Source organism: Anolis sagrei, chromosome 2 (genome assembly GCF_037176765.1).
Source record: "Anolis sagrei isolate rAnoSag1 chromosome 2, rAnoSag1.mat, whole genome shotgun sequence".
NCBI lineage: Eukaryota > Metazoa > Chordata > Lepidosauria > Squamata > Dactyloidae > Anolis > Anolis sagrei.
Window position 1 is genome coordinate 228541807 of NC_090022.1, and position 24315 is coordinate 228566121.

Consider the following 24315-nt stretch of genomic DNA (forward strand, 5'->3'; position numbering starts at 1 on the left):
ACTGTCTATACCCCTGTTTAGAAGATTTCACCTCACTTACTGTCCCTGTGAGAATTGGATTTTGAAAATGTGGCTTGTTGTGGAAACAAGGACTGGTGATAAAGCTTCAGTGGAGACATCTTTTCTCCATGATAACTCTTCCAGGAATGAATTTCCTTTCTGAGACAACTTCCTGTTGTCTCACCACTATTCTTGACTGTGAGTCACTTGTTAGTTGGATGTTTGTAACCTTGGATTTTGGAGTTCTAGATAAGGGATGTTCAATGGGTCCTGCTTTCATAGTGTCTCAGTGTAATGGCAGCTGGTGCCTTGTATTTCAGGGGTGTGGTCAACCCATCCTGATCTTTATTCCAAATGTTAAAGGAATTATCCAAGGTACTGAACTTCACTCCTCCATCTCCCTGATTGGCCTACAATAAAACCTCGAATGCATTTGCTCCATCCATAATATTGAAGCTCTTGGAAGTTGCTGCCCCAATGACTATGCTGGGAGGGGGATTCTGGAATCTATTGCCAAAACAGTAGTTTTACACAGCTCCAACTGTTTCACTTACCTGAATTGCATTTTGTTATGGCAAATCGCTTTGGAATTAAAAAAAATTTTTGCATGAATTAAAGGGCATTTTTAAACTTCAAAATGATATTGGTCATGTTGATCTCATGCTGTCAGAATGACTGAGAACTTTATCTTTAAAGCTCTCACAAAAATCTCAACATGTAAAAGCCCTTCTCTTTTTCTAAATGAGCAAATATACAGCAAACTAACATTTATGCTTTTTCTCTTGATGTGGGAATTGGGAAAGTATGATGAAATAGTAGGCTTCCTTCCAAAAGTAAAATGTGCCCTAAGCTGCCATGAAAGAATGCATTACAGAAGCAAGGAGATCCCAGAATACCAATTTACATTCATCGTAACAGATTTGCCATTTCATAGGAGCTAAATATTTCAAAAGCCTTGTTTCTCACTAGCAGACTTACTTGACACACTGTTAGCATTACTTAGAGGAAATGTTACTCACACTATCAGTGGAGTGTTGTGCGTTTCCAATAGAATGGAGATATATATATATAAATACACATACATATAATATAAATATGAAATATGATTGAATAGATTAAAGTGTTCCAAGCAATGATTAATTCTCAGACTTTTTCCAATACAGATCTGAAATGGTAGGTGAAATCAACTAGTTCATTTATATGCATAAACAAGGTCCTAATAAATGTATTGCATCTTGAGATCTCACTGACTAGAGTCCACTTTCCATACATGCAACTAATAAAGTAAGTTGTCATCCATAAAAACATATGCCATGTTAAATATGTTAACCTAGTCCTGTGTTTCCATAAAGATAAACATAGTTATCCTACTAAAATTTTGGTTTCATCCACATTGATATCTAAATTAGTTAAGATATGGCCGAAGTACATAAACGATTATATGCATTTTAGGAAATCTCATACCTGGTAACCACCATATTGTTATAGCTTACAATTTAAATCAAAACCTTCACATATACAAAATATATGGTTATAATTTAATAGTCCTTTTGCTTAGGAAACTGCTTGATAACAAAGGGCACATCTATACAGGCCACTTAATGTAGTTTAAAGGCAGCTTGAGAATACTGTGTTTATATGGCTCACGCTACAAATGCACACAGCAAGACATGTTAATGGCTTTATACTAGTGATAAGCAAAGTTGGGAGATATTCCTAAATAGAGCTCATAATGTGCATCAGCATGCCTATTGAAAACCACATTGCAAAACTGATCAAGAAGCAGTGATCAACACATGGGGCATGTATTAGTTCAAAGTCAGCCTCTGTGGTACATATAAACACATCCAGGCCACAAAACAGTTGTAATCATCAACAGTTGTAATCATCACCTGTAATCATCAACACAATGAAATCACTTCCAGTTTCACATTGGGGAAAACACAAAAATAGCTGGGCATGCTCCATTTACACAGAACGTTAATTTGTTGTTATAGAGGAGGAAATGAAATTGAACATGCTGAAAATGAGGAGATGGAGGAGCAAGTAAAACAAAATATCCTGAGAAAAGGGCAAGGCTAGCAGAAACTCTCAGTCTTGCACTCGGTGCTGCAAGAATTTCTGACATATCCCATTGAAGTGGTGGATTTATAGCCCTTGAGACTATCCGCCACTGCCCTGAGTTCTCAGCTTGTCCTGGCATACCCAAAAACAGTCAAAGAAAAATAAACTTCTTTATTCACAGCTGTGAAGGCGTACGGTATCAGCGGTAATTCAGCTCAAAGTGAACACTGCCACAGACAAAACACTTTCCCGGAGAGTTTTTATATCTCCTTGTAAACATCTCAGGTCACAGTTCTAGCCTAGGTCACATTTCCCATGTTTGGTCATATTATAAAATCTTCTACTTTCATTGGCTTAAGCTCATCTCTGCATTCTACCAAATTAGGCACTACAAAAGATAAACAAAAAGACATAATACATATTGCTCCTTCTTGAATGAGAGAGAGTAATCCTGCTTTTTCTAACTTTGGTTCCTTCACTATCTATCTATCCATCCATCCATCTACCTAATCAAGTGAAGTGAGGTAATCTACATTTAGCACTTATTTAGGGGTTTAACTCAAATACCTATTGCCGTTGTCAATATTTTAAAAGCTATAAAAGCTTCCAAAATTGCATTCTAAATTTGAACAAATCTCCAAAGTTAATTTTTTTGTTCACAAAAAATTAACCTTAAAAGATTCATTCTTTTTTCCTCATTTGGCAACATGATTATAATTTTAAAAGAGTAAGAAACAGAGTTTAAATCCATGCAGTTTGGCCTGGATTGTTTCTGATTATGTGCCTGTGCTCCAGCAAGCAAACTACTCCTCTGAAATCAATGGCAGAATTTAGAGCAAAGTGTCTGCAGATTTTAGCCCCGGGCTCCAAGCTGCAAAGAGTGCCCCTGATGGAATGTGAATCAGTAATTAGCAGAACTGTGTGAATTGTCAGAGGATTGACAGTAAGACACACTGAAGCACAGGCTATCTCTGTTATTGAAAATGAGAGCCCACTCTTAATGTCCACTGGGGAATGCAACTGAAACCTGTATTTATGACCTTCTTCCCTAAAAAGAGCATGTTCCAGCACAAAGTTCTCATGCTCATATTGTTGTTTTTTTCCATGTGGAGTGTATAGACCATGTACATTCCATTAATATCAATTTTTTCTAGTTTGACAGGAGGAAAAATATGAAAAGCAGGTGCTTAAGAAAATCCTTGATGAAGCAGTCTACACAGCATGTAAAACCTGCTCCTACCCTAGTCGCTTGCACCAAATAGCTAGAAAATAGTGCTGTGTAAGAGAAGCACAATAGAGCTCCAACAGCTCTGCTTGCCTCTTTGAAAGCTGATACAGTGGGTTTTCCTCATTTTTGAGAGTTAGGGGCAAGGGATCCCTGTAATAAAAGACCACATTTTTAAAACCTGAGAGAATATCTTTGTAGGAATCTCTTGTATCTCCAGTGTGAGTTTTTCCCCTCAGACTCACACTACATCATTTACTTATCTCACCCAGGATTTTATCAATTTTAGCCTGTGCATTTGGCCTGCCCACAATGTTTTTATTCTTCCATCATTTTAGTTACGTTTTCTTATTGTATACTTGGTTTTTGGATTTTATTTGATGTTATTACTTGTTTTTTGTATTTTACTTTGCTGTATTGTAACTCCTGGGCTTGGCTGCCCTGAGTCCCCTTTGGGGAAATGGTGGTGGGGTATTAATAAATATTATTATTATTATTATTATTATTATTATTATTATTATTATTATTATTATTATGTGATGCTCTGGTTACCTCTCACCAGAGAAATGTTCTATTGAGGACACTCTAGGTCAGGAGCAGGTTCACTAGAATCACAATGGCGGTCCTAGAGTTCCCTGAGGAGCACATATCAATCAATTTTGCAAATGTTAAACTCACAACTGAGTTTAAATCTCCTAGCTGATCTCCTAGCTGATGTAAAACTAAATGAAGAGTTAGGAGATGTGACAATGGCCCATGGTTCTTAGGATGACAATAATAGTGGCATTCTGGACCACACTCTCCTTCCCTACAGCAGCATTCCTGCAGTAAAGAAATTTTTATGCCTTTGCTAAACCTGTGGATGCTGCTCCATTGGTGCGCTAGATGGGGGCATCAGCAATTGCCAGCAAAAACAAAACAAAGCACTGGCAGGAAGTCTGATACCAAGCTTACGCTCTGAGCCACAGTTATTAGTAGTCTGCACACAATGCATAGGATTAATCTCTTGGGCTCTGACAACATAGCTAAGGGGCATTTTGACATTTTTCTTCTAAACCAATGCATTGTTTTGAATAGTTTTTATAGTGGGAGGAGGGAAAGGGAAAACTTCAAGTGCGGGAAAGAAACTGAGGAAGTCTATCAGACAGCAATGTCAAAGGATAAGCATTGCCATTTGTATACAAACATTCTTGAAAAACCAACTGTGTGTGAGTGCTCCCATACGAGGCCCCTTGACTTTTGTGCAATTCAGCAAAGAACTAATGCACTCATAAATATGATGAGCTTTAATATGGCCAATAAATCTCAGCTTGAGCCACGCAGTTCTGAAAGTACAAACATCTGCACAGATGGCAATTAAACAAATTCAGTTGTGTGCAAAAATGCAAAGAGCACAACTGAAAGATGACGAAAAAGAAGGGAAACAAAAAGCCCTGAAGTAACAAAACATTTTACTAGTTTCAGAAGGATCCACGCATACATATTCTGTATTTCTTCAGTTCTAAGACACACATTTCCTCCACATAAACATCTCTAAAATCAGGGTGCATCTAGAATTCTGTGTGTGTGTGTGTATGTATGTTCAGGTGTGTTGGACTTCAATTAGTTGAGGTTGATGGAAGTTGTAGTCTAACACATTTGGAAAATGTGTTCTTTTCCATTGATGATATTGAAATTAGTATGTGACTTACAATCGATGACAAAAGAGCCCCAGTGGTACAATGGGTTAAACCCTTGTGCTGGCTGACCTGCTGACCAGAAGGTCAGTGGTTCGAATCCAGTGAGAGGGGTGAGCTCCTGTCTGTCAGCTCCAGCTTCTCATGTGAGGACATGAGAGAAGCCTCTCACAGGATGGTAAAACATTTGAGCGTCTCCTGGGCAACACCTTTGCAGAAGGCCAATTCTCTCACACCAGAAGCAACTTGCGGTTTCTCAAGTCGCTCATAACACACACAAAACATTGATGACATTTAAGAAGTGAAGCAATACAGTATATCAAAAATATAAAAATCTCCCCTTTTTGGGCAAAGTCCTGGAACGTGTGGTGGCCTCACAACTCCAGGCAATCTTGGTAGACACGGATTATCTGGATTCGGCACAGTCTGGCTTTAGGCCGGGACATGGTACCGAGACAGCCTTGGTCGCCTTAGTGGATGATCTGCGCCGGGAGCTCGACAGAGGGAGTGTGTCCCTGTTGGTGCTGCTGGACCTCTCAGCGGCCTTCGATACCGTCGACCACGGTATCCTTCTGGGACGCCTCGCGGGGATGGGTCTTGGAGGTACTGTTTTACAGTGGCTCCGCTCATTCCTTGAGGGTCGGTCTCGGAAGGTGTTACTGGGAGACTCCTGTTCAACCCCACAACCTTTGTCTTGTGGGGTTCCTCAGGGTTCAATACTGTCTCCCATGTTGTTTAACATCTACATGAAGCCGCTGGGAGAGATCATCCGGAGTTTCGGAGTGCGATGTCATCTGTACGCGGATGATGTCCAACTCTGTCACTCCTTTCCACCTGCTACTAAGGAGGCTGTCGAGGTCCTGAACCGGTGCTTGGCCGCTGTGACGGTCTGGATGAGGGCGAACAAATTGAAATTGAATCCAGACAAGACAGAGGTACTCCTGGTTAGTCGTAAGGCCGAACAGGGTATAGGGTTACAGCCTGTGTTGGATGGGGTCGCACTCCCACTGAAGACGCAGGTTCGCAGTTTGGGTGTGATCCTGGACTCATCGCTGAGCCTGGAACTCCAGGTTTCGGCGGTGACCAGGGGAGCATTCGCACAGTTAAAACTCGTGCGCCAACTGCGCCCGTACCTTGGGAAGTCTGACTTGGCCACGGTAGTCCATGCTCTGGTTACATCCCGTTTAGACTACTGCAACGCTCTCTACGTGGGGTTGGCTTTGAAGACGGCTCGGAAGCTTCAATTAGTCCAACGGTCGGCAGCCATGATACTAACAGGAGCGGGGCGCAGGGAGCATACAACTCCACTGGCTGCCGATTTGCTACCGGGCTCAATTCAAAGTGCTGGCGTTGGCCTTTAAAGCCCTCAACGGTTCTGGCCCAACCTACCTATCCGAATGTATCTCAGCCTATCAGCCCACCAGGACCCTAAGATCTTCTGGGGAGGCTCTGCTCTCTATCCCGCCTGCTTCATAGGTGCGGCTGGCGGGGACAAGAGACAGGGCCTTTTCTGTGGTGGCCCCTCGACTTACCTTCCCATGGAGGTAAGATCAGCCCCCTCGCTGATGGTGTTCCGAAGAAGATTAAAAACCTGGATGTTCGAACAGGCATTTGGTTAATCAGTGCAATGAAGGTGACGATTACAGGAATGGTAATATGGACGACGCAACTGGATCACGACTTTAGTCATGAGATGCATTGGATTGTTATTGTAGTGTTAATATTGTGTATCACGCTCTGATTATTTTAAATTGTATATCGTGTATTGTTTTACCCTTGTTGTAAACCGCGTTGAGTCGCCTGTTAGGCTGAGAAACGGCGGTATACAAGCAAAGTAAATAAATAAAATAAATAAATAAATAAATAATAAAATATTGTATTTCCTCACCAAATAAATTAGTACTGTGATATAACTATACAAGGAACTGGCTTGTTTGCTGTGTAATATATGCAAGACAAACTTCATTTATTATTTAAAATGTTTTGGCTTCTGATGACGTGACACATTTAAAAGATCTAGATAACTCCCAAAATACCATAGTTGAACATTTTTACATTTCACAATCAGGCCAGTCTCTCCTTGGTGTTTTCCAGATGTGTTAGACCACAACTTCCATAAACCTCAACTAACTGAAGTCTAACACATCTGGAGAACATGGAGTTTTTGAAAGTTTTACACCTTTAAAATGACAAGAGGGAGAATTTATTTTAGTAAGAGGCAAATACAGTGCTAATTTTATGACGCAGGTATAATCATGTAAAGTTCTAACAAGTAATGGGAAATTTAACTTATCATTAGGAGCCTCCAGTGGCGCAATGGATTAAACCCTTGTGCCGGCAGGACTGAAGACCGACAGGTTAGAGATTTGAATCTGGGGAGAGCATGGATGAACTCCCTCTGTCAGCTCCACCTCCCCATGCGGGGACATGAGAGAAGTTTCCCACAAGGATGGTAAAGCATCAAAACATCTGGGTATCCCCTGGGCAATGTCCTTGCAGACAGCAAATTCTCTCACACCAGAAGTGACTTGCAGCTTCTCAAGTCACTCCTGACACAATAATAATAAAAACTTATCATTTATGCAGAACCAAGTGCCAAATCAATATGATGCAGTATGGGACAAAAATTTAGACGGAAGTGGTTCCAAGTAATAATATTGGGATTTGTTATGATTCTGGATGCATAGATGAATAGAAAGAAACCATACAAGGATTTTTGAAAGTGACTTAAAAAAAACACTACAAGGTAAATAATTAGATTATTTGAAATGAGTGGGAAGTTTGTTTTCCTCAATTAAACTGGAGATAGAAAAGAAGGAGAACTTGGCTGTTTTGTCAAACTGGACTTCCTAAGTAAATTTTCTGACCCAACCTTAATTCTATGACATACGATAATCATGGTTCAATTAGAATTTTACCATTTGTGATGCATCTGCAGTGTGACTTGCACATGCAAGGCATGGACCCGATCCTTAATTCCTATATCATGGATACTATGGAATATGGACGCTAGTCTTAATCCTACCTAAAAACTACATTTTTTTCTTCATCAGTAGTCATTCTTTGTTCAACAGTTATTTATCAAGATCAATACCAAATATATTTATGGCTCCAAAGTGAAACCACAACAGTCTCTATTGCAGTAGGGCTGTATATATATCCTTGCTTGGAAGAGTTTATAAAGTTTGAGCCTGAAAATAGCTTTGAAAGCTTTTCAGGTTTTCCAATGATTACAATTTGAAGACTGTCAACAGGCATTTTCCACCAGCATTGCTAAACCTACTGATTTTGCAATTTACTTGTGATCAATTTTTTTTTCATTATACTTGCAAGTTCGTGGGCTGTCACTTCTATTTTTTCTCATCAAGGTTTAGAGCCCTCAAGCAAAGAGCTGAACTACGTGGAGTGAGTTGGGCTGAAGTCAACCAGATCCAGGAAAGGAAATTGGGATGAAATCAGTTAGGTTACGAAAAGGCAGGTCACAGTAAGCCAAGTGACATTACGTCAGGGACAGTCAAGTAAGACTGAACACAGTCACAGAATTAAAGTAAATCAAGGTAATTACAGAAAAAGTCCATGTGAGTGTTTCTTTCTGCTAAGCACTGATCAGGACCCAAGATAATTCTCAGCATATTCTTAATATAAAACAAGGTAAAGCTGTTTCAGTCTAAAGACCTCATCACATTGAGGTCGGTATGCTGGGCAATAGTGAGAGGATTCACCATGGATTGTGGCCGATCCAGCATGGGGTGTGGGGAATCCGCCGCCCCACTCCCCACATTACCCATTATTATTATTATTATTATTATTATTATTATTATTATTATTATTATCTTTATTTGTACCCCGCTAGCATCTCCCAAAGGACTCGATGTGGCTTACAAAGGCCAAGGCCTCAAAACACAACATAACAATACAACACCTAAAGCAAATTAAAAACAGTTAAAGCAATATTACACAACAAGTAATAAACAATACAACAAGACACTATAAAACTGAGCCCTTAAACTCATCCCACGGGGGTGTTTCCATCCAGTTTCCCTCCATTCTTCTCTATGCAACACAAGAAGCCTCTTATGTTGCCAGAGTTGCCTCGTACGACAGTTAGACCTCACTTCTGGCATGGAGCCATGCCGGAAGTAGATCTACATCATGTGATGTGATCCAGGGGACTCAGTGCCCGAAGTGAGGTAGGACTGTGTAGGACAGTCAATTTTGCCCGTGTGATGAAGTCATAAGACTGGAGGCATTAAGAAAGATGGCAAGGCCTTTCTATCAAGTCACTTCACACACACACAAAACAAATGTTTATAATCCTTAAAAGGAGCATGACAGTTCTGTGGAAGGGATCACAGGACAACTACCCATGTGGAAAGAGCCACATTCTCAAACCAGGAGGCCATAGCAGTTATGTCAATCACCATCCCTAAAAATGTGACAATGATTTATTCAGACCTAAGACTGGATCTATACTGCTATATAATCCAGATTATCATAACAGAAAATCCAGATTATCTGCTTTGAACTGGATTGTACGCGTCTACACTGCCATATAATCCAGTTCAAAACAAATAATCTAGATTTTACATAGCAGTGTGGATGGGGCCAAAATGTCTCTGCTAATAATTATTCTGGGATCCATATCAAGAGGACACGGCAGCATCTTGGAACACGTTGAGACATTTTAGAGGCACATATTTACAATCGCACCAAGTAAAAATGAAAACCATAGAATGTTAACTCTTTCTTCCAATGAATTCTTGTTACATTAAACTAAAAACCACTGTCTTTCAAAGGACATTCTAGATATTGCTGAAGCTTTTCATGTCCGGAATCACTGGGTTGCTGTAAGTTTTTCAGGCTGTGTGGTTATGTTCCAGTAGCATTCTCTCCTGGCGTTTCGCCTGCATCTGTGGCAAGCATCCTCAGAGGTTTGTATAGAAGTTGGAACAAACATACTTCTGAACACCTCTAAGGATACTTGCCATAGATGCAGGCAAAACATCAGGAGAGAATGCTACTGGAACAAGGCCATACAGTCCAAAAATCTCACAGCAACCCAATCTATTTATTTATTGACAGTATTTCTATTCCGCCCTTCTCACCCCGCAGGGGACTCGGGGCAGATTACAATGTACATATACATGGCAAACATTCAATGCCATAGACACAACATATATAGACAGACTCTCAGAGGCTATTTAATATTCCAGCTTCTGGCCACCAGGGGAGCTGTCGCTTCCTCATTCTTTGTATACTTGCATACTTCCTGGAGATTTTTTATGGTCTCATAAATCAGTTAATTTAGCCTCCCCACAAAGTGGTACCTAATTTTCCTACTTGACAGATGCAACTGTCTTTCGGGTTGCAAAGGTTGACAACAAGCTACACAATTGGTCGGAAGCTCACTCCGACCTGAGCTGGCTTCGAACTCATGACCTTTTGGTCAGTAGTGATCTTAATGCAGCTAACTCCCAGCCAGCTGCGCCACAGTCCCAGTGCAACTCCTGGAAGAGTTGTTGTCATGGAGAAAAGGGTTTCCACTGAATCTAGATATTGCTTTGGACCCATATTAGGAAAGGATAACCTCAGATTTAAACACCAAGGAGGCCCTTTTACATTCCGGTTCTCCTATTGTGTGGGTGCCTCTTACAGAATTCTGGGAAATGAAGTTGACGGAAGGCGAGGACCTCTCTGGCCAAGAATTCCAAAGGTCCCACCCTCAACTGTATTTCCCAGAATTCTGCTGGAGGCAGCCACACAATAGGAGAACAGGAGCACCCATTTTACAATGCTAATGTGATATCGTCCTTACTCTACATATCTAAATATGAAAAGGTCTGGGGAACACCACTGCTTGTTGATCTGGAAATGGATTTTCTACATCTTCTGCTATCTTGGGTTTACTATAGAAAATATTGGAAGAGCAGCAGAGAGAGATTGGGAGAGAGATACAGTCACCACAGGGATGCAGATCCCCATGGCAACAGTACTGTGTATCCCAGTTCAGAGAATGGCACAGTCCCAACCATCCCACTCAAGGGAACCCTTCCATTTGGCATAGTAAATCAGTGGTTGCTTTTCTAAAGCACTAACATTGAAATGTAATATCAAATGGAAATGGAAAGTAAGTCTTGGTTTTGCTTAATGGCTAAATAGATCAGTTTCTAGGGCCTTGACAAAAGTTAAAAATAAATTATAAGTGAGTTCATATACATACCCGCTGCTTTTCAGGATCCACATAACGAATACCAAAGTAGTCTTTTTCCAACAAACTGTAGTGATTGCAAACATGATCTATGAGAAACTGACCTTTGGTCTCTTTCTGAAAAAGAAAAAGAAAGCAGGATATATAGTAAACCTATATAGGTATATTCATTTCAAGCACATTCTGTTTACTATAGTACACAATTTAAGAAAACTTAATAATGTCTACTATATACTCATTTTGTTGGTTCATATGTGTGTGTGTATCATGATGTCAGAAGATGGGTAAATTCTATCAGGTATTACAAAAGGGACAAGATGAGCCAGAAGCATGAATATCCCTGATATCAGCACACCCACATTTAATGTCTGGTCAAATTTCTCATTCCTGGTAGGAGTTTAAGGAATCCTGACAATGGAGATGGAAAAGGATTGAGTGTGCCACAGCCTCAGCTAGGGCAGAAAATAAATGTACTTCAACATTATCGAACTAAATCAACTAATTAGCTTAGACATTTACTACTTTAAAAAATGTTTAACTGGACCTTTTAAATGACAATACCTGGAAAACTGCATTTTCAAATACAAAGGCAAAAACAGCAGTAAATCCATAGCTTTGAAGGATTTACTCTCTAATCCATTCAAATTATTGGATTATCAGTCGTTCTGAGCTCCATACACCAGAGTACTTGAGTTAATTAGTATGTGATCAAAGTCTAAGTAAAGCAATCATTTATTTCAAGCCAATAACACTTTTTTTCCTAAACCAGGTACTAGATTAAACTTGTTTGTGAAGAACAATCAAGGATGCAATTATGGAAGTGCTAGATTCTTGTATCATTCATTTTGAGAATCAAATACAATGATTGTGTGGATTATTATGGACAGCAAGAAGTACTGGCACTCATAAGTAATTAAGCAAAAGTGAAACTGTATAGTTGCAAGATCTGGTTAGCTCAGTTTTGTATTTGCAGACTTGTATCAGTTTAGCCGTTTGTCACTTGCCTGATTTGTTGCCTGCCACAAGCACTATCCCAATTACTCAATAAGAACTGCTAACAGTAGAGCAGAACTATGAATGGCCCTGAGCCGCATTGTTATAAAAGCTTCCATACTTGAATTATTTTGTCACACCAAGAACAGTCCTGCTAAGCTAGCATTATTAGTCACAATAATAATAATAATAATAATAATAATAATAATAATAATAACAATAACAATAACATCAACAACAACTTTAACCCAACACCATCTCCCTGCTACTCTGCTGCTGAGTACGCATGCCCAATGTGGAACGCAACTTACCACGCTAAAACAGTGAATGTGGTTCTTAATCAGACATGCCACATTATCACAGGATGTCTGTGCCCTACACCACTGGAGAAATTACACTGTTTCACTGGTATCGAAGCACTTGACATCTGCCAGGAAGTAACAGCCAATAATGAAAGGAGCAGGGCAGTGACATCTCCGGCCCATTCCCTGTTTGGATATCAGCCAGCACGCCATACCTTAAATCAAGAAATATTTTTCTAAGATCTACAGAGATACTTGTAGAAACACCTCAGCAAGTGAGAGACCAAAAGTGGCAGGCTCAAACCCACAACCTCAATCAATGGCTGGTACCAAATGAGAGGCTCCCTCCTGGGCACACAGAAGACTGAGTGACTTGGAAGGCACTGGACAGACTGTGTTCTGGCACCACAAGATGCAGAGCCAATCTTAAGAAATGGGGCCACAAAGTGGAGTCTACAACATGCAACTGTGGAGAAGAGCAAACCACAGTCCACCTATTACAATGCAGTCTGAGCCCTGGCACATGCACAATGGAGGACCTTCTTATAGCAACACCAGAGGCACTCCAAGTGGCCAGCTACTAGTCAAAGGACATTTAGTATAATGCCAAGTTTCTAAACTTTGTGTGTGTGTGTTTTAAATACATTATAACTCTCCCCTTGGTCTGCTCCTGATACAATAACTTTTTTTAATCTCCCTGAAGAGATTCAGGGCAGCTTACATAATGACCAAGCCCAGTATAAACAAGGATTACAAGCTAAAACACAATTAAAAACAATAACATATAAACAATATAATTAAAACAATTAAAACCAGAAGAGTAAAAATGTCATAAAATACATCAACAGACATCAACAACCAGTAGCTGGAAATGGTGGGCATGATCAGATTTGAGGGCAAGGCAAAACGCAGACTATAGGGCCGGGGCAGGGAGTAAAGTGCTGGAAAAACCAAATCGATAAGTTAGGACTGGGCAGACCTGGTCGAGAACTAAACCATCATTCAAAGGCACACTGGAACATCCAGGTTTTCATGTCTTTATGGAAGGTGGACAGTGTGGAACCTGATCTAATCTCCCTGGGGATGGAGTTCCAGAGTCGGCCAGGCACCACAAATGCGGATTATGTTGATAATGATGACCTTTACCTTGAAAAATCATACCCATGTGAAATGTGGACAATTCTTGGTAGGTTCCAGTTAATAAATCCCTAAAGCATTTTAATAAGATCTATTAAAATCAATGAGGCCTGTTTCAGAGCAAACATCTATAAGATTAGGATGCAATATATTTTTCAGAGTTTTAATACTGTCATAAATACACGGTCCATTTCAGATCTCAATATAGTCAATAGATAGTCTTTCAAATCTGTTTTCAATACATTTCCTGTGAGACACAATTTGACACTTGGAAGGAGGAGAGACAGGTAGGTTAATTACACTACCAAATAATCTCATTGAGTCAAACATTACCCAAGAGAATAATCTCACAAAACCAATTTAATTTTGCTATTTGGAGACCAAGATCACCTACTCATTAACATTGCCTTTAAATAAAAGTATTTTGCAGAATGTTTTTAAACCCTTTTCTGAAATTCTACTGTTCTTACAGTTTCCTCAGAGCCCAAACATCCAGTGCTGCTCAGTAAATTTGATGGTACTAATTTAGACAATGAAATGTCATTGTCCCAGGAATATTTACAAAAGGTTGCTCTCAGAAGTGCAGACCAAATATTGGAGGACGTTCATGGTCCATGTTATGCTTTTGATATTCTGCCACGATCTTTAGCCAAATAAGTTGCATAGATTTTCAACATGGATCAAAATATGCTTCAGGAAAGCTGGAACTATCTCCAGATGCATGATAGATGTTTGCAGACTAAAAAAGATTCAAGGAGTATGCAGTTGGATAGAACTTTATAGAAATAACTATTTATGTAACTGTGGGAAGGAGTAAGTACAGGCAAGTAATCTGAAGAGAAATAGGTCCACCCTAATCCCTTATGCTGATAGCCATGTGGTCACCATTCCAGTGGACCTCTACTAGTGCAGACGTAGAGTGACATTCCCATGTCACAATCTCTCAGAGAATCACAAATTGAGTGAATATATCTTATTGGTATCAAAGGCTGTTCTAACCCCAATCTAATGTTCCCACATATAACTGACAAAACAAATGTCACCCAAATATCGTAACTATTAATACATCATCAATATCATAGTATCAAATCAGTGCAGAGGAGAATGACCATATAACCCATTTCTATCTGTTCCATCTACAGTGTCATCCTCAAGATGCACTTTCCCCCATCCTTAATGAAGGCCTAACCCCACTATTCCTACTTCTTGGGCTCCTCCCTCACAAATACACTTTTTCTACTCCTATCTCAGCCAGGGTTTTATCATTTTATCTTGTGCATTTGTTCGACTTTTATTATGTTATTTTGCACTGTTTATTTTATCTTATTACTTATGTATTTTTCTAAATTTTTGTTGTTTTATATTTTATTTTGCTGTACTGTGTTTTCGGGCTTGGCCTCATGTTAGCCGCCCTGAGTCCCCTTTGGGGAGATGGTCGTGGGGTATAAATAAAGATGATGATGATGATGATGATGATGATTAAGTTCTGCTACCCAAGTTATCACATTTCAATGTTTATATCTAGTTGTGAAAGCTGGACAGTGAAGGAAGCTGATAGGGGGAAAAATCAACTCATTTAAAATGTGGTACTGGCAGAAACCAGTACATCGATTGCTGAAAAGACAAATAAATGGGTCCTAGAGAAATTCTAGAAATTAAGATGACTAAACTGAGACCCTATGAATGAGAGACTACCAAATCACCCTGTCTTCAACACCTTTAGCATCCTTAATGATGTCTATGTTTAGTCACCTATAATGAGGCCCTTCTCTTTTCTTATTACCTTACTAAGCATTATGTCTTTTCTAGTGAGTCATACCTTCTCATGATACGTCCAAAGCATATGTCTGGTATAATAATTGCTGCAATTTTTTAGACACAGTGAGGAAATTTTCGTCCCCACGATGACTGTGCCTCTGGAAAACCCTTTTTGAAGGCTAGGTATCATTTAAACTATTCCAGTTATACAGCTTGATTCCAGACTATTTGAAAGAACGTATCTGTCTTTATGAACATGACTGAGTCTTAAATTCCTTCTGGGCAGGCTTCCATTTAATCCCATCATAGTCACAGGTGTATTTGACGAAGGTATATTAAAGTTCTTTCTTGGTGGTTGCTCTCAGACTGCTGAATTTCCTTCCATGGAAGTCCAAGTTTGGCCCCCACAACTCTCCTTCTGCCAGCAGATAATGGCTTTTATATTTAAATAGGCATTTAGTAAATAACTAATCGTTAGGAGGAGTCTTTTAATTGGATGTGTACACTGTATTTTTAATTCTTGTTATTTTCCAAATGTTTTTATACATTTTGAATTTTAGTGTTTTAATTGCTTTCAAAACTTTTTACCATCAGGTTTTCAGTGGTACCTATTTTGTTTCAATCTGTGTTGTAACCCTTTGTGCTGGTCAGTGACCATAATAAAGTTTTGTTGTTGCTGTGTTGTAAGCTACTTTGGCCTTCATGTTGGAAGAAAGGAGAAATGAATTAATTAAATAAATACATATTTTAAATGTTGCAAAAAGTTGCAAAACCATTTGATGTTGGCTACATTGTGCAAATACCAAAGGTATAACCATTTTAGGGAAGATTTTAAGATGATTGTGTGGCTCCTGTCCTACTGAAATGCTATTTAATGGTAACTTGATGGTTCGTTGTATAAGACACGCTATTGAGTCCCAAGTCTGGGAACCACTGTTCTTAACACCAGTTGCTAGTACATTTTGAAAGTTCTTAGAAAATACTACAAAGCAGGAGTAATATATCATTACTTATAATATGCTTTTGAACTAGTATTGAGTCTGATACTGAGTCTTTTTGAAGCAGTACTGAGGGCCAGGCTTTAGCACAGCGGGTTAAACTGCCAGCAGCAGAAAATCTTGCTGATCAAAAGGTCAACGGTTCAAGCCTGGGTTGAGTGAGCATCTGCCTCTGTTCACCTAGCAGTTGGAAAACAGCAATGTGAGTAGATAAGTAAGTACCACTTTGGCAGGGAGGTAATAAAAGGTACCCATGCAGACATGCCGGCAATTCGATCAGGAGAGCATCTAAGGACAACAAAATTACTTGGCATGGAAGATGGAGCGTCAGTAAAGACCTGGCTGTGGAACCAAGCATTTGGCCCATCATAGGAATATTTAAAGTTAAAGTTAAAGTTGAAAGTGCAATGACCCAGGACTGTTTACGGACAACAACTATGTCTTTGTGTGATGTTATTTTATGTGATGTGTTTAATAATATTTAATGTTTTATTAGGAGAGGGTCAATTTTGGTGTTTTATACTGTTTTTGATTGATGGGATTGAATTGTTGCCAACACTGTGAACCGCCCTGAGTCCCTTTTGGGGTTGAGAAGGGCAATATACAAATACTGCAAATAAATAAATAAATAAATAATACTATCTCAGCACAAGGACAAGGAATGTTGCCAGTTTTTTTCAGCAATGGGCCCATCACCACATTTCAGTATAACTAACTAGAACACTTTGTCAGAGATGTTTGTAGAGGAAAAGCAAAGTGAAATCACATGAAAATATGACCAACTAGCAAGGTAAACCAAGACAGTGAAAAGCAATGTTTGACTCTGGATTATATTATGTTCTATTCAGCACAGCCCCACCCTGACAATAAATGCCATGAGCTTCAAAAGAAAGGAGAGTGCATTTGTTCTAAAGAGTCATTCCTCACAATGAAGCTTTGAAAGACCACGAAGAGTGCATTTGCTCTATTGCATCATTCCTCATGAGACAGTACATAAAACAGTTTTTTCCCTTCAACCTAATGTCTCATCCCATAAATTTGCATCCAGAAAGGAACAAAAGAGAAACAACACTTTGTTTCCGGAACTAAGACAGAGTTATAGAGTTTTAAGCATAGCCCATTAACTTGGAAATGCATTCTGAAATCATCCTGATATGGATCCAGCACAAGCCTCCAGCAGACAGATGGGCTCCTGCCATCAGGGGAAGGCTTTTGATCTTTTTCCACCCGGCTGAAGAGAAAGAACATAATCTGCATTGATTTTCCCCTCTCCCTTTTATTCCCCTATGCCACTTGAAAATCTGTACCTAAGGGTTTGAGAATCATTCAACTTAGTGAGGGAGATGTGCGCCAAAGGAGAAAAAATAATGAAAAACTGCTTCCCCAATTTCTACAACAAGAATACTATGGATCCAATCCACAGACCCAAATGTGTATATTCCTGTATAGAGTAGACTCATTGAATGAAAAGGATTTATATGTGTTAATTTATCATTCAGTGATAAATTAAATGAGTCTGCCTTAATTGGGAAAAGCAAATGATCACAACGTCCCAATCTAACTTTCCAATTTATTTATTACAACAAAGCCCTCAACGGTATAATAATTTCTTTTTTCATGTCAGGAGCAACTTGAGAAATTGCAATTGATCATCTGCAAGGACATTGCCCAGGTGATGCCCGGATGTTTGATGTTTTTACCATCCGGTGGGAGGCTTCCCTCATGTCTCCGCATGGGTAGCTAGAGCTGAGACAGAAACTCACCCTGCTCCCCGGAATAGAACCGCCAACCTGTTAGTTAGCAGTCCTGCTGGCACAAGGGTTTAACCCATTGCGACACCAGGTGCTCCATAATAATAATGACTTGCAAATAATAACTGTGCAAAATCATATAGAAAGAAAAATACCTATCTATGTTTTCTTTCTTTATTCAATTACATCAACCAACACCAATATTTTATTCATTATTAATTAGGAAAATATTTACATACCACCTTTCTTTAAAAGGTCTTCTTGGAATAGGCATGGATATGTGTGACTCCTACAAGTTATTCGTAATTTCAGCAAATGCTTCTATTCACTGCACTGCAAATTTTGAAATTCTCCCAAATATGGCATAATGCTGCATAAAAAGGAAAGGAAAGGAAAATGCCTAACCATGCCCTTTAGTAACTGATTCTCCAGGTCATAGTTCATAATATCTAGATAAGTATGGCTGGAATTATTATGTTTTCTGTGAATGTGACAGATAGTTAAAGATATCATAGATTAAGATATTCTGGGGAGACGCTGCTCTCGGCCCCACTGGCCTCACTGGTGCTGCTAGTGGGGATAAGAGACAGGGAATTTTTGGGGGTAGCCCCACGGCTGTGGAATTCCCTCCCGAGTGAGATCAGGTCAGCCACTTTTCTCCTGACCTTTAGGAGACAGCTAAAGACCTGTCTGTGGAACCAAGCATTCGACCCATCATAGGAATATTTAAAGTGAAAGTGAAAGTTGAAAGTGCAATGACCCAGGACTGTTTACAGACAATGGTTATGTCTTTGTGTGATGTGTGATGTTATTTTATATGTGATGTCTTTAATAATGTTTAATGTTACTTGATTTAAGTTAAAGTGAAATTTCAAACTATGTAGATTTGCCCCAGAAAAATTAACTTGGGCAAAACAAAATCTGCTGGCAGCCCATCAAGTAAGCGTTATTTCACACACCCCTTCCCTCTCCTCCCCCCCCCCCCCCAAAAAAAAACCCAACAACATTGTTCTGGGTTTCCTATATTAAAATGTGACAGTGCATTTTCCAAGCATGGAAAATAATGAATTATTTTATTTATTTATTTAAAACATTTATATTCTGCCCTCCTCACCCCGAAGGGGACTCAGGGCAGAGTACAGCATATATAAGGCAAACATTCAATGTTGGGACACAAATTCATATACACATACATAAACATTAAAAGCATGTATCTCAATATTAAAATACACCATTTTAAACTGTCCTAGTCATCAGCATCAATCTAATTGGCCTGGTAATCTTTCCTATTTCTGCTTTATTGCCCTGTCCCAAAAGCTTGGTCCCACAGCCAAGTTTTTACCATCCTTCTAAAGGACAGGAGAGAGGGGCTGACCTGATCTCGCCAGGAAGGGAGTTCTAAAGCCGGGAAGCAATCACCGAGAAGGCCCTGTCTCTCATCCCCACCAATTGCACCTGATGAAGGATGAAGGAAAATATCTGGATTTTCAAATGAGAAAAAGGCAGTCAGAATTGCTAAGAAAACTGATATAAGTTTTAGTCAGCTTCTAAAAAAACTGCAAGTAAATATTGGCAGATTCAGTGTCAGTGAAACTCTTCAAGTTACTTCAGTTTGCAGCATCCATTGGTGTTGCTATTGTGTACCTTCACATCATTTCCAACTTAAGCCAACTCTAAAGCAAAACTGTCAAGAGGTTCTCTCACTGAGCAAGATCTGCACAGAGTAGTATTTGCCATTGCCTTCCTCTGAAGCTAAGGGAGTGTGGCTTCTCCAAGGTCCTCTAGTGAGCTTCAAACACCTGTGTGGTTATAGCGTGCCAGTACGCTAGTGAAATGGCACTTTAAGTTTGGGACTATATGGCAATATAACTCTTTAAAAAGTCAAAAAGGAGATTTGCCATTTACATAATAAAATAATCTCAAGCATACCATGAGTGATTTAAGAAAATGTTTAGGATCACTTGAAACAGCTTTCAAAAAGGAAAGAATGACTGGGACAAAGAGTAGAGAACAACCAGCAAAACCCAGCAAAATCCAAAAAACTATGTTTCACAAGAGGTCATGCTTCTTAAGACTAATGTGAACGGGCCTATAGCTAACTCGTGTACTTCTTCATTTTATTTTATTTTATTTTAATGCTGTTTTTGTCATGGCCCTAGATTAGTTATTTCTTTCCTCTAAATGTCTTGTTTAGTAGAGCATCCCAATGAGTGACAGCTGGACAATAAGAGATTTTCAGCTCAATGTTTTTATACCTAAATGCTATCCAAACCAGTTTTACTATACATTAACTGTGTCATATATATTATATGTAACTTTAATGTATATTTTTACTCTGCCTTTATGCTTTATTGTTGGTTTGTGGCCTATAATAATATACCTGTCTTGTAAGTAAATTATGTGTTCTTGGAAGATAAAAGAATATTATGTTTTCTGTCCTGACCTGAGTTAACTGGCAATCAATTTCACTGAATGACTCAACTGTTATGATTTTACACAGGGAAAATGAATAAAATACACAAGCAACCAACTCCACATGTTATCCAAGCAATATGTGGTTTCATTTAACACAGTTGGAACCATGCAAGATATACTGCTTTCTATGATTTCTTTTATTTATGACTATCCTTAAGAGTTTTCTTCTCGGCTTTACCTGCATCTTCTATATTACAGCTTTACATCTGCAGTAAATGAAAAATGAAGCATCTCCAAATATCTAATATATCTACTTGCAAGACATTGCATTATTAGTATGAGGAATTATGAGCAATCCTTCTATGTGTTTGTATCTGAAAAATCCTGCAAATCTCTTGGGAAGACAAGCGGACAAATATCAGTGTGCTGGAAGAAGCAAAGACCACCAGCATTGAAGCGATGGTCTTCCACCATCAACTCTGCTGGACCAGCCACGTTGTCTGGATGCCTGACCACCGTCTCCCAAAGCAGTCGCTCTACTACAAATGCAAGAGTGGAAAATGGAATGTTGATGGGCAGGAAAAGAGATTTAAAGATGGGCTCAAAGCCAACCTTAAAAACTCTGGCACAGGCACTGAGAACTGGAAAGTCCAGGCCCTTGAGCACTCCAGCTGGAGGTCAGCTGTGTCCAGCAGTGCTGTAGAATTTGAAGAGGCACAAATGGAGGGCAAAAGAGAGAAACATGCCAAGAGAAAGGTACGTCAAGCCAATCCCAACCGGGACCACCTTCCACCTAGAAACCAATACCCGGCTTCCTGAGACTGTAGATAGATGAGTGAAAATGTCCAATTAGAGAAATTAGTGGGGGAAGGTCCTTGGAAAGTGTTCACTGACAGATAAGATATTTGCAGAAGACTCTGAAATGGAAAGAAAAACAGGATAGGGATTCCAGGAAAGGAATCGTGTAGCCAGATTCTTTACAGATATTAATGAATGGTTTTGTAGCAGAATGTTAGATGGAAGGCAAGGAAAGACCAAGGACTGTCATCTTAAAAAAACGGAGGCTGTTACAGTGGAAAGCAGGGAATAAAGATAATGTATTTCAAAGACACCCATCTAGAGCTTTGCAACAATCAAACTAGAAGCAGTGACAACATAAGAAAAAGGAGAAGACAGGTAGGAGATTTGGGGAGCAGTGACAGCCGGAGCAGTACCCATGTAGCATCACCAGCAAGGCCCCTTTATGAAGCAAGATCTGCTTGGACTTTCCCTTCCCTTCCTGGCTATGCAGGCTACTTTTTAAGGGCAGAAAGTGTGCTGACAACCAGGGAAGCACCTGGGATGTCTACGTTTTAAAGGGACCTTGTCTGAGTGGAGTTGCAGGAACCAGAGTCCTCCCTGGTACCTGGTCAAAGTGGTCCCTGGTAAAAAAAAAAAAAAAAAAAAGATTGGGAATCACTGGTGTAAAGCAAGGGATCCTTGGGGGAAAAAATCAGCAAGTGCTGAATTTATGACTAGCCCCCTTCTGCCCCTACCTCTCATAACTATGTAAATTCAAATACAGGAATTCCAAAAACTGGAAAAATGCAAAAGACATTTGGTCCCTAACATTTTGGATAAGGAATTTTCAACCTGTATAAATACAATTCTCTGAGCACAACACCTTCTTTGGGTGGCATGCAACTACATAAAGCTTTAGAAAGATGCTCTAAGAGAGAACTCGGTTCAGTTTACAACTCTGAGAAGCTACATTTTTGGACTGAGAATATTAACTGTGCCATCGGAAGGATTCTGAAAACTATAGTAACTTGTCCAGGCTCTGGTTCAGAAAACGCATCCTTCAGAATGCAAATCCCATCAGCCCTAGCCAGCATAGCCAACGCAGAAGGATGCTAGGAGCAACTACCCAAGGACACATCATTCGTGTTCCCAATTCTGATGTATATCACCAAATTGAGACAAAACCTCATGTTCCTGTGGCTGTCAACACTATGAGGAACAATTCCTCTCACAACTTCTTCTTGGGGGGAAACTGGGCTGAGGGAATATGTCCTACAAGGACGGCTCCTTTCGGACCATTGTGTCCCAGTCTGAATGGAGGTGAAAGAGTGGTCAGTTGCTTCCCTTCAGCTTAACTCCCAGCCTTGGCTTGCTGTGAAAGTGATACTGGAGGGGCAGCTGGCTCTGCTACAACTCTTTGAGATCAGTTGATGCATGTACTCTCTTGATCCTATTACACCATTCAGCAGCTAGAAAACATAGATCTTTAGGCTTTGCCAGAATTCATAACATCAAAATCCTCTTTAAATTAATTACACCCATGTAAAAAGGAGAGTTTATTGACCTTGAAAGCACCCGATTATATATTTCCCCATCTGTAACATTTAATCCAAATTACATAAACTAAACATGGTAGCTATTTTCAGACAGAGAAGCAAAAACTAAAGCTAGTTTACATGACTACTGCAAAAGCTTTCTATGCTGCCATCAAGAAGAAATATGCAAGCAGATGCCAGGTAGTTTTCTTCTGTCAATGAAAAGCTTCCATCAATCTCCTTTCCCCCTCAGCTTTCTATAACCCACTTTCACTTGCTCCAGATGGTATTTAGCAATCTGGAGGAAGGTACAGGGGTCCCAAGGATGAGGGGAATTTGGAAAATTGCTGCAGCTTTGTCTCATTGACAAACATTTTCTGTTAGTAGAGGAAAATAAATTACAGTCACTGGGGTATGGGACAGAGGACCCCCGTGGAATTTTTAAAAATGAAGAAAAATGTTTTATTTTTCATCTGAGAGAACCTCTTACCAGGCATGTGTAGGTCCTCCAGAACAACTTTTTGAGGAAGTTGACCATGAAATTGCATTGGAGGACCTATAAATGCTTAGAGAAATGTTCTTTCAATGAATCTCTATATCCTTCAGTGTAGATTATAGAGTTGTGCTGGAGAAACTAAATTTTTCTAGAGAGACCAAATTAACAAACTCTGCAAAAGTTAAACTCGTGAATGTGGAGGTTTAATTGTAGATATTATCCAATAACTTTCCCAAAAGTCCACAAAAGTTAAGTGTAGAGATGTTTTGACTGGTCACTTTGATTACATGAAATTTAGTAGTCCTTTGTTATTCGCTGATAATTTTGAAAAGAAACAAAGCTCTTATTTTGCAAAATGTAATTTCCCAAAACACCTGTAGGCCCGAAGCATGGCTGTTTGAGAAATGATAAGGATGTTTTGATGAGCACTATTTTGATTATATCTTGTAGAACTAGTATCTCGTCAAATGGAATGTGCTAAAGACAACTGTTCAAGTAAATAAGATACATTTATTCAATGGGACATTGGCAAATAAACATATCTTCCACCAACTGGCCAACGGGCAATTGGCCAGTTAGTGGAAGCTATATTATACTGAAGCTATATTATACTGAGTCATAATTCTGGTTCAACTAGTTCTGTATCATCAACTCTGACTGGCAATTACTTTCCAGGATTTCAAGCAGGATTCTTTTCTCATTCTGTCTGAAGATCTCTCATGGCTTTTCATCCAAGTATTAGCCAGGCCCAATCAGGGTAAACTTCCAAAAAGCAGAAGAGTTTACAATTTCTCTCTTTCGCTCTTGCATCCACATTTACAGGTTTCATTTTCCAGATTTGATTATTCAGAGATTTGATTAATATGTTCTCATTAGGAATCTCTAGGTCCTACAGTGTGACTCTATGGTCAATTTCTTCCTGAAAACTGTACTGGGGCAGCTAGAAATTTCTAGGCATCTGTCTGTAGGTTGTCCCC

At 39.4% G+C, this 24315-nt stretch overlaps 1 protein-coding gene across 2 annotated transcripts in view; it reads right to left on the bottom strand.

Moving 5' to 3' along the window:
• The window catches only part of FRMD3 (FERM domain containing 3), a 143938-nt gene that overhangs the window by 65263 nt on the left and 54360 nt on the right, over nucleotides 1-24315 (bottom strand). For both annotated transcript variants that reach the window (XM_060762145.2, XM_060762146.2), the window contains exon 2: nucleotides 11186-11290. In XM_060762145.2, the coding sequence (XP_060618128.2) occupies nucleotides 11186-11290 (105 nt within the window). The remainder of the gene's footprint in view (nucleotides 1-11185; nucleotides 11291-24315) is intronic.